Below are 12,107 nucleotides of genomic sequence, written 5' to 3' on the forward strand. Positions count from 1 at the left end.
ATAACAATAAAGCTTGTGAATTTAAGTGTCGTCATCCAGCTCAGAGCCAGATCTAAAAATAAATACATTGTAATTAAAACGAAAAATGTTATCTCTGGCAACCCCAAAAATGTTCACGCAGCTTGATTTTGTACTATTCTAAGGACAATCAATAAATTATAAGATTACAAACATTTCTAGAAAGGTCTTTCATTTTAATTTTAAGAGAATATTGAATTATGGCGACTTGTGTTTTTTTAACGTATTACATATTTAAGTTATAAAAAATTAAAAGGCCATTTCATTTTTTATTTATAAGTAAATAATTATTAATAATATAAATGATAATATTTGTAAGGATAGATGTAATAAATATCTGGAAAACGACTTACCAGAAACCAGAGACCAGGAAAAAAAGAACACTACTTACTTAGATAAAGTCGCGGAGAAAAGCTAGTCAACCAGATCAGAATGTCGACCAATCGGCGACTATTTCTATAAGTTAGTACTTGTATTTGACTTACTTTATAAATATTTCTTATTTTAAATTCCAGTTTCAGTATTAGTTAAAAAATTATTACTTTTAGGACTTTCTTTCGATATTAACAGCCACAATAAAACAGTGATTTGAAAATCCAATTCTTGTATGTCCTTCTTTAATGTTTCTACAGCTTTTTTAGCAGTCAATAACGGTGAAGTATCGTTCATGGAAGAACCTCTCTGTTCCGTTCTCTGCTTAATATTTTCCACCTTTGCAGTGATTTCGTTCAATTTCTCCTGTCGTTCAGTAACACCAGCGCTCACTTCTTTATGTTCATCTGTAGCCTTCTTTAACTCGTTCAAAAGTGAACCGTATTCTTTCACGAGCGGTTCAAATTTTTCGTTCAATATATTTTCACGTGCAGCAACTTTATCCATTACTGAGCTAATGTTGCCGTGTAATTTGTTCAATTGTGATCCGGTCGTTTTCAATCTTCCGAATAGTTCGTTCTTGTAAGATTCCATCTGAGTTAACCTCGCTCGCCAATCTCGTCCGTCGGCTGATATCTTCAATCTTAAAGCTGGTGCCACTCTCTCCAATTCTAATTTCCATTCCTCACAATCATGAATAGTGACAGATTTCATCGATTCCCTTTCTTCTTTATTCTCGTCTCCAGAGTCATCGGAATGATCTATCAACTCTTCTTCGACTTTATCAAGGAATATTTCAGTCTCATCTTCTATTTGATCGACGTCATCAGCGGTTTCTTCATTATCAGGGATATCAACGATGGGTTTCTCCCATTCGAAGTTTTCTTTTTTTAACGCCTCGTCAGCTAAAACGTTTAGAATATAACATACTTGGTCTCCATAACCTTGTTTGAGTTTGTGTGAAGAGAAATCTACAGTTATTTCTCTTTCGCGGAGGACATCTAACATGCTTGCTATAGTTCCATTTGGGTCGTCTTCTTCATTCGGCTGTTCGAAGTCGTGGCCTGTCTTCCGGATGAGCCAGGCGGCAGTGGATGCGAAAACGAAGAATTGCTCAACAGGATTTGTAGAGGTAAGGAAATAATATCGACTCATTGGCTTCATTTTAATTTGTGGTCGCAATTCAGTGTCGATTTTTAATAAACGCAGTTTATCCATTATATTTACATCCATATTTGAAATTGTAATAATTCGCTATACCAAAATAAAAACTAAACTCTTAAATGAACTTTTCAGCTCTAAAATCTTGTATTTTGCGTTTAATTTAACACATATCACTATGTCAAACACAATGTTTGTTTACGTTGTCATGGAAACGCCATAGATTAAGTATGAGGCCAGAGCTAAAACTCCTGTGCAAAGAGTATTTACTAAGTTGCTTATACAATAAATTTGTTCGATACATAGGAATATTGAATGACCGCCGATTTCTGAGTTAACTATTCGTTAATGTTTTTGGTTCGATAAATTCATGAAATGCATTTCCGAATGTAACTTGGGTTTTATCTCTATTGAAACTTATTTCAATCTAACACTAATGAATTATGTAACGATACAATAAATGGAAACTTCAGGATCCCAGCATATATGACAATAGGGGAAGTAACTAAAATACTAAAGAATCTAAAAATGTAAATCGGCTTATAATTTGGGCCAACAGGACTTATGTAAACAAAAGCTTTAAACTTACTTGGCACCTAAAAATCAAGGTCAAGGGAAGTAACTAGTGTTTTGGCTCTGACAATTGGGCGCCGACCACTTTGCTCCAAATAAATGTAATGTTTGGAAACAATAGCAATAGATGTCGGGGGACGAAAATATCAATGCCATTAAGAATTTTTTGGCAATGAAATGTCACTTGGCTAACAAACGTGATCGAAGAATAGGACAATGTGGTAACTAAAATTAGAACAAGCCAATAAATACTAACTGAACAAATTTTCGAAGATTATTAGAGAAGATGTCACTTCAAACTAATATTATAAATGCGAAAGTTTAGATGGATGGAGTTTTGTTAGTATTTGTAGCCTAAAGGGCTGAACGGATCTTGATGAAATAGGCATAGATGTAGAACAGTCTGGAAGAACCTATAGGCTACTTGCTTTTTTTTTAACAATTATAGAAGCTATTTTATAAATAAATCTTACATACCTTGGTATACTGAATTGGGTTCTTAAAAAACTTAAAAAAAAAACTGTTAAATACACTACACAAAATGTTTTTACTCGTAATGAAATGACGTCATTATCTTGTATAAAGCACCAATAGGGTTTTACTATAACTTCGTTGACTAAAAACGATAAACAGTCGGCCGACGAAATTTTCCTGCGCTTGTTTCTGAATCAGCATTGAATGTCAGTATTATCTTTGTTTTAAAGGAAGTGATTCAACATCGTTTAGTTCTGTGATCCATATTTAATCTGTGCGGACAATACAAATGGTTTAAAATAACGCTTTGTTAACATAGTTCTCATAAAAAAATCCCAAGATCCCTCAAAAACTAACAGCATTATAAGTGAACTTTAACATCTTTATTGTTTTTTAAAACAAATGTTCAAGGCGCAACCTTTTTAGTGCACTAAAACTGCACCAGTAAAGACGAAAACCTTCACATTTGCGACGAACGACGCTCTAAAGTTCACTATAACAAACAAAGCATTTTACATAGACCTTCTCTTTGTAACACGTTTTTTAATCTGCAAAGCATTTCTATTTGTAGGAAACTTATTTCCACAGTAAGTTGAAATCTAATGAACTGTCTGGAACGGGAAGGGAAGAGACATGGCTTTAATTTTCTAAAAACTCTAAGCCGACTGAATATCTTCCAGTCGTTGTTTTAGTTTTTTTAGTCTACCTTTCCTTTACACGTAAAGAATTATATTTGTTATATCATAGACATGTAGCTCTTCGATGGGTATGTTCTATGTGCTAACTAAAACGAAATGCGGGTAGTCATAAAAATGTTAAAACAGTGGATACGATGAGTGATGACTAGTCTTTTACGATGGGTGTCGATCACAGAGGTTGCAATCTAAAAAACTGTACAATACTGTCCGGTTAGACTGATGCAAAAACAAATAAAAAAGCTCTAATAAAGAGCGGCTTTATCTCGTGTTACTGCGTCGATAAAATTAGAATCGACCGGCAGCGCCTGCGCAACGTCAGTCGCGATCGAGCGCCCGCGGTGATCGAACGCGCTCAACTAGCACAATTATAGTCTCGTTTCTTTTGTTAAACAGTTTAAGTGAATTTTCTTGTGCCTGTGCCTGACACGTTGGATGTGCAATTATATGTGAAACAGCAGAATTGGAGTCGATTTTCTTATATCTGTGTAATGTGTATGAACTTGTAGAAGGTAAGTTTTTACAATGATTGGGATTTGAAAGTGGCGGCTTTTTATTTATTGGAAGTAGAAGCCGGTATGTGGGTCTGCGAAGTCCGTGTGCGACTCACGAGTGTCACCCGGTTATGCCTCTAGACCGTTAGTAACACAAAACCATGCTCAATGCAGATACTCGAATAGTCATAAGTTAGGCGCCGAGTGAGCGGCTGTTGGCCTTTTTATTTTACCTTTTATATAGTTCCGTTTACCCTTTAATTTTTTAACTTATTTTTGCAAAAGACATTAATGAGCATTCATTGGATTTATTTTGGTAATCCTTTTAACTGAGTTATCTCCCTTCGTAACTATTTGGGTCACAAGAAGTTAAAGAGGGTATTGCAAAAAACTAAAATTTCAATTTAAGTTCTGTTTTCATTGGCATTATGACTTACAATGTTATGGATTTCATTTAAGTTAAACATCTGTAAAGTAAGCTAACACATGGAACATTATTAAGCAACGTTAAGACGTTTTATAACAATTACTCCAGAAAATTATGGAATAGTCAAGAAAGATTATCATATTTCAATTATCTCATAAAAATAATTTAATAACAAATTCCTCTCACTAAAGACGGAGCTGATAGTCTTAAGGATTATTCCAACCGTCACCCCGCTCTGTCCCCACGTGAGAAAAAATAGTTTCATCTGTCCGACCTTTTAGTCCTACCATCACCAATAAAGTAACAGATGGAACCGATATGAGATAAGTTCCAACCGTCATCACAAAAGATGGGACGGATGAAACTTTTTCTCATTTGTCTCCACGTGGGGACAGAGCGGGGTGACGGTTAGGAATAATGCAGCCTGAAGATGGCCTTTGCTGGTATTGTCTCAACTAATACCCTGATGACTGGAACTGCAATAGATATTGTTTTAAATCCCATAAATTAAGATCGATACACTCTTGACTGTAAGTTTAACAAAGGACGACTAAAGGATTGGAAAGAGTCTTGGAAACCTTGATAACTGACGACCAAAACCTACCTGGCTCTGAACTACAAGCTGCTATATTTTGAATTTTATATCTCTTCATTAAGTAGATAACGCCGATGTCCAGAAATACGCTTTTTATTAATAGTTCCTGAACATTTGTAATAATGAAATATAGCCTATGTTACTCATAGATAAATTACCTTTCTAAAGGTGAAAGAATTTTTACAATCGGCCCAGTAGTTTTTACGTGAATCAAACACATACTAATATTAGTATAGATATAGATTAGACTGAAGTATAGTACCAAAGTGGGCCTTGGCCACTGATCTTTATAAATGGACAGGATACGTCAGATTCGGGATTTTCCTCCTATTTTTCTCCATCTTGGCGCTGACGTTCGTGGCGGCGACAATTAGTCGCTCTTTCGTTAACACCAACAAACGCATTTCTAATCAAAGACCTATCCTTTTATACGGATCAGTGGCCTTGGCCGTCGACAATAGGAGTATCCAATCGCGACCACCTCGGCCCACACTAAAATTGGGAAATTTCTACCTTACTTCATCGATATCTAGGACTTGTAACGATATAAAGGATTTTTAACGGCATAGCAATTTTCCGTTAGGTAAAGGTCGCTCGTCATTCTTAATTACGTGTCAATCTATCGCTAACATAATTTTGGCCGCAAGCCATACTTTTATCAAGATATTTTTTATTGCACGTAATTTCGTGATATCCGATGACATTGATTATAGTTGGTACGCTACACGAAAGAGATAAAAATGTCTTATCACGTAACGATACGGTTATTGGAAATATTCATTAATAATTGAATGGTAAAAATTAAGGTAGTAGTTCAGTAGTTTAGATACAAGAAATAAAAAAAAGATTTCCATAGTAAATGGAGGTTATGCAAGACGAAAGATCGAAGACAAAGACCCAGTAAAAAGGGTTTAAAACAAACATCGAGAAGTGATGTAAGTATATAATTAAGTCAGTGTTCCCGTCAAGTTATAAGTTCCCTCTGGTGTTGCGGATGTCCAGAGGCGTCGTTGACCACCTTGGTGTTCCCGCCGCTCGCTTGTTCCCTTTTATTATATAAAAAAAGTTATAACGTGGTTGCCTTCAAGAGCAGTGTGTATCGGTACTTACTAAACTAACGCGTACCATCCTTCGACCACATCTTCACTCTGGTGGGATAGTGGTCAAGCGTTGGTTTATACGTGATAAAAAAAGAACAGAAGTTTACTTTCCCAATTGTCTAATTGAATTAAAAAATAAACAGAAATAGTGCCAAATTGCCGTCACGTTTTCCGTTCGTTCGCTGGATTCAAGAATAGACAACACATGAACCCTGAGTTGGCAACTTTGTTCATAAAAAAAATCAAAACAACGTAAGAGAATTTTGTCTATTGTTCGATGAACATTCTAACAATCTGTAGTTATATATTTTTAAACGATGTATAATTTAAATGCAAATTTAAAAGTACTCTGTGATAAAAATCATTTAAGAATTCTCCTGAAATATAAATGCAAATGACAAGAAGCTGTCATCATTCTGGCAAGAAAATGGACATGAAATGCATTTAATAATTTTAAATACATTTAAAAAGTTACACAACTACAGCCTTACAAATAAACGCGGTGTACCATAAACTTAAGAATAAACTGAGTATAAGCAAATATTAGTACAAATTTTGCGTATACTCAGTTTATTCCTAAGTTTATGGTATACCACTTTTATTTGTAAGGTTGAAGTTTAATCAAAACATAAATATTGTTTCTACGTTTGTTCTTTTGTATTTTTTTACTTTTAGCACCTTAAATGTAATAGGCTTTTTGAATTAAACGTTTATACTAGTTAGTACTAGCTAGTGCTTCCGCCTGCTACTCCAGTCGCATGGTAATAAAAAAAACAAAAGTGAGTAGCATATGTGTTTTCGACTGTCCTCTTTATCTATGCCTAATTTCATCAAGATCCGTTCAGCCGTTTAGGCTACAAACTAACAAACATCCATCCATCTAAACCTAAGCATTTATAATATTCGTAAGATAATTACAGTAAAGCGAAAGAAAGTATGGATGGATTGTATAAAAGAGCATATGCTTAAGAAGGGAGTGATTTCTGATATGATGGCTGACAGAGATGCCGACCTCCCTGAGGTACAAGAGCAAGCTGATGATGATGAGTAGCATAATTGCAGTGACGATATAAGAAATAGAAAAATCAACCTATCCGAAAAGAGTAACGTCTTCAGGTAGGTGTTTATTCGTTGGAGTACTGTAGGAATTCCTTCACGTCATTTCACAACCCAATGAATTCCACTCGAGTATTAAATTGCGAAACAAATCTAATCAGTGTTTCGCGACGTGGACGTGCGAGGTATGCAAAAAAAACATGCATTTTATTACGTTTATCGCGAATGTTTTGCAAGCAACACGTCCAACGTATAAGATATGCTGACTCAGAAATATGCAAGTCAAGACTTGCTTTACTAGTATTGTAATATCTGTGCTTTAATAATAATAATATGGGCTATATTTTATTCCAATACATTTATCACAGTGGTAGAGCCCACTTTAACATCATCGCACGAATGGATCGGCTCTCCCGGTGTAATACCACGACCACACAGAAGACAGGCGTCAAGTGGGAGCAATTTCAAGTTCCGTCTGATGAATGTGGTGCAGGAGGCCCAATTATAGTCCCTTTCCCGTAAACTCTTTGATTATAAGGAAAGGATTGGATCGGAAAGGGGATTTGACGGCGGAGAAGACGCATAGGGCGGGGAATTATCCTCTTTATGTGCGTCTCCTCCTCCGTCAATAAGGGTAGGCAACGCATCTGCAATTGCGGATTTTTTGGGCAGTGGTCGTTTCGCCATTTTGGTGATTTAGGTGGCCGCTTGCTTGTTTGCTACCTTAGGATATAAATAAAAAAACTTATAACAATATCCAACAAAATGTTCAATCAATAAAAGAAATACATATTAATGTAAGAGAAATACACAGTAATAATTGATAGCTATTCATCCAGCGATTTTATTGTCATATCTGTCATTTGTTATTTAAAATACGGTTCCGTGATCTCGAGCCAACATTACTATTCCTTATTTACATATACTTACCAACTTTTTTCAACTGATTATGCGTTAAAAATCATAGCCAAAGTATTATAGTAATATTATAAAAGCGAAAGTTTAGACGGATGGTTGCTTGTTAGAGTTTGTAGCCTAAACGGATGAACGAATCTTGATGAAATTTGACATAGACGTAGAGGATACTCTGGAAGAACACATAGGCTACACACCTTTGTTTTTTTTTAGTTCCACGCAGACGGAGTCTTAGGCGAAAGTTAGTATAGAATTTAAAAAAAAACTCGCAGACGTTAATCAAGTTATAAATTATTATTTAATGAAAAACGTATTAAAACTTTAGAAACATTAATAGACAATTCAATTAGTAAACTTGGCCACCATTTTGTTTTACGAATAAAAAAACAAAAGACATTTACCGAACACATTTATACGCGGCACAATTGGAAACAAGGCCAAGAACATAATGCCTATAGATATTTACATTTAGACCAAAGAATATTATTAATTCGTTCAAATAAAACTTGCCTCCATGTTGCCAAATCTCTTTTGTTCAGAAATAACGACTGGACGTTTTGACCTCGGCGGCATACCGATTGCTTTTGACTATCTTTGAAAATTTAATTAACAAATAGTTTAAATTGACATATAAACTATTTAAACTATATAAGCTACAGAAGATTACAATGAACGGAGTATTTGTTGAAATATGACCCTCTTATAAATCGAGCAACATACATCAAATAGGACAAATTGTTCGGAAATTGAGGAAAGAGGGTCCTTCCAATCCAACATTATACAAGTTTTTATGAGAAAAGAGAAAACAAGAGCGGGAACAGCAGTACCAGAGGAACGTGACTTCTTGAACCACCATAAAGCGTAGCGGTTTAGATCCATAGATGGATGGTTTGCTAGAGTTTGTAACCTAAACTGCTGAACGGATCTCAAACTTCAACATGTATAGCATAGATGTCTTCGAAGAACACATAGGCTATTCGTTTTGTTTTTTTTTTAATTCCACGCGAAGGGAATTGCTGGCGATAGCTAGTAATTCGATAAATATGGTAGTATTTTGACCACGAAGTCATTATAAGGCAGTTTCACGCTCGTCGTGAATCGATATTTAAATCTTTTTAATATGCATTGATTGTGTTACCGATAAAAAAAAACATCACCAAGTTTTCCGCATTTAAATACCACTTAAAAAGCACTTGGAAACGTCGGACACATTAATAAACAAAATGCCTTTTAAAGACCTAATAAAACTGATAAAACATGTACGAAGTTCTGGTCGCACGAAAACCAGTTTTACTGAGCCTTGAAAAATGAACGGCTTTATGGCATTATGCATAAACGTTGAAACACTTTTGCTTCATGATTATGCTCGGATTAGAATTTTACTTTCGAAAATTTTCAATTTAATTTACATATCGATATATCTAGAACTAGCTTTTGCCCGCGACTCCGTTCGCGTGAAATTTAAAAATTAAAAAAAAAGTAAAAAAAACATAGCCTATGTTACAGATAAATTACCTTACTAACGGAGAAATTTTTTAAAATCGGCCCAGTAGTTTTTGAGCCTATTCATTACAATTAAAGTTTTCTTCTTTATAATATAGTATAGATATGATAGACTACCTTTTGCCCGCGACTCCGTCCGCGTAGAATTAAATAAACCAAAAATGAATAGCCTAAGTGTTCTTCCGGACTACCCTCTACATCTATAGTAAATTTCATCGAGATCCGTTCAGCCGTTTATGCTAAAAACTCTAACAAACATCCATACATCTAAACTTTTGCATTTATAATATTGGTATGATTAATAATAGAAATAAACAATGATTTGTACCCAAAAAAACAGGAAACTTATAATAAATAATAGTCAGACATAAGTTTAATAATTATATAGTAAATAACGTTATAAATAAAACAATCCAACATTCATAACAAATCAATCATCACAATATAATTAGCTGAGGTGTTTATATCATGAAGAAAAAATGCAATGAATAATTTTGAATTAATATTTCCTCTACATACTATATTTGAACATTATTTAAGCAAATGGTTAAAGTCCTTCGGTTTTCAACAAAAATTCTATTAGCTCATAATTTTTCCAATGGACGTAACATCTGCGAAAACAGTGCCAATGTTATAAAAACTAGCACAAATGCATAGACAGATCTTGAATATTACAGTCGAATTATTATGACTACAACAAATTATACTATGAGATATCTGCATAACTCTGTGGTCTCATGTCTGTCCTCTGGCAATTCATTCTTTTATTTCATTTTTAAAGTGGTCATTTTCTATCGTTGTATTATTAAGATTTATTTTGTTTATAATTAGGACACGTATAAACATCCGAAATTACTAAAGATGAGAGAACGCCATTGTCTATGGTTCGCGGAAATAATTTGCATAAACGTGATTTATTTATAATCTTTAATTTAATTAAATAACAAAAGAAAACGTGACTTTTGTTTTTTGTGTCGTTTAAAAATATAGCGGATGTTTTTTTTTTTCAATAAAAAGAAAAGGACTGGCTGGTTCGGCCTTGGTTGACATTTGCAGTCTGTCACTTGCGAAAACGTCACACGTTTGTGGCGCGTTATCGTTGAATATAAATCGAGGCACTTATAAAGTTAATCCAGTGTCCGTTTGTTATTCTTATGCCATAAATAGATTCCCGGACGCTTCTAGCTCATTGTCTGACAACAAAAAGGTGTACCGTACCTATCAAGTTGGCGACATGTTGCAAAGAGTACGTGAGCATATTTTTTTTTATCTCGGAACTGGTTCTGAAAGCGGGCGGCCGTTGAACTCGCGAACGGTCTGGTATCAAGGGAGCCGGTTCACCTCAAATGTTTCGGATACTTTAATGTCACTTTGAAAGTTTGAAGATTTTTTTTAATCTGTTTTATTTATGGGAACATTGACGGCGATGCAAACAAAATAAGAAAAATGAACGTAAAAATAATCAGGCAGATTAGGGGTGTCAACATTTTTGCATGTTCAATACATATTTGATATGCTGCAAAAACGTAAAATGTAATTTCCCCGTAATAAACTTAATCGAGTTTTATTGATATTAAAAGAACCTTTTTGTTCTGGCAAATGCAAAGGAAAAAATAATTGTTTATTTTTAATTCTATTAAATAAATTAAATTAAATGCAATTTACGATTTCGCTGTGAATTTAAGTTACTATTTCTCGTTCATATTTACATAACAGAGATGTATTCACATTATTATTGTAATTAGATCTATTAATACAAACATTATGTAAACAAGCTGTATATGGTATGATCCAAGTTAGGTATAAGGAATTTATAAGAGGATGTATTGACTGGCGCTTAGACTTTTTGTTATTATTAAACCATGTTATTTTAATCGATTTGTTAATTATATTGATGTAAAAATGCTTATTTACATGGATTGGTACCACGTCTATCTGTCGAGGAGGGTCGTACTCGACTTAAGGTCCTTCAAGAAGCGAGCCTACCATTTCTTCAAAGGCCGTCAACGCTTCTGTAGTTCCTCTTGTGTTGCGGATGTCAATGGGCGTCGTTGTCCACCTCTGTGTCCCCGTCGCTAGATTACCTCCTTCACTTGTACAAACACAGGTTACTTTTAAGCATTTTTTATTAATAAGCGCAAAAAGCCTAATAGTTTGGGGTACGTGTTATCGATCTTGCGGTCGACGGTTCGAATCCCACCATTCGACTATTGCAGTGAACCATATCCTAGCACAAGCCTAAACCTTAATTGGAATGGTTAAAGGAAATATTAGTAAATTAACAAAAATCTACTATTTTTGTAAATTAAAAAAAATTCTGCGTGATCTGCCCACTTTTATAATCAATCGTTAATTATCCACTAAGATATAAGTGTGGACGAAGTGTGCATCTCCATTGATTAATTTTATATCGCGTAAAATTAGAAGTTAAACTCTCAAGTAACGCAAGTTACATGTCAGTGAGCTCTTCTAACTTAAGACGTCATACTAAGTTACTAAGTAAATATATAAACATTTTTCTTCCATCGTAAATAATTATCTATTGACTCATCCCGTGACGGTGCGCACGCGTCAGAACAACAATAAAACATTTCCACAACAATAGGCGGCATTCATTAACTTCGACATGTATGGACGAAGGAATCATTTACATACACAAGACCATATAATTTTGTTGATAATGCACCACTTAGATAGTGCGGAGGTGTTTTGTTTTCCTCAAAT

General features: G+C 34.5%; 2 protein-coding genes across 2 annotated transcripts in view; one reads left to right on the plus strand and one right to left on the minus strand.

Annotated features, from left to right (window-relative positions):
* Window positions 1-346: 346 nt before the first annotated feature.
* On the minus strand, window positions 347-1,678 carry LOC106111337 (intraflagellar transport protein 57 homolog). The gene has a single exon (XM_013293366.1). The coding sequence runs from the start codon at window positions 1,621-1,623 to the stop codon at window positions 523-525; it is 1,101 nt and encodes a 366-aa protein (XP_013148820.1). The 5' UTR covers window positions 1,624-1,678; the 3' UTR covers window positions 347-522.
* A 1,916-nt stretch (window positions 1,679-3,594) lies between these two features.
* LOC106111433 (myosin light chain kinase, smooth muscle-like) overlaps window positions 3,595-12,107 on the plus strand; it is a 30,402-nt gene continuing 21,889 nt past the window's right edge. Inside the window, exon 1 of the mRNA XM_013293530.1 lies at window positions 3,595-3,805. The gene's annotated coding sequence lies outside the window, so the exon portion shown is untranslated. The remainder of the gene's footprint in view (window positions 3,806-12,107) is intronic.

Source organism: Papilio polytes, unplaced genomic scaffold, assembly GCF_000836215.1.
Source record: "Papilio polytes unplaced genomic scaffold, Ppol_1.0 DF824382.1, whole genome shotgun sequence".
Classification (NCBI taxonomy): Eukaryota; Metazoa; Arthropoda; class Insecta; order Lepidoptera; family Papilionidae; genus Papilio; species Papilio polytes.

Coding starts and splice junctions, on each gene's coding strand:
- LOC106111337 (XM_013293366.1), bottom strand. CDS start 1,623: ATGGATGTAAATATAATGGATAAACTGCGTTTATTAAAAATCGACACT.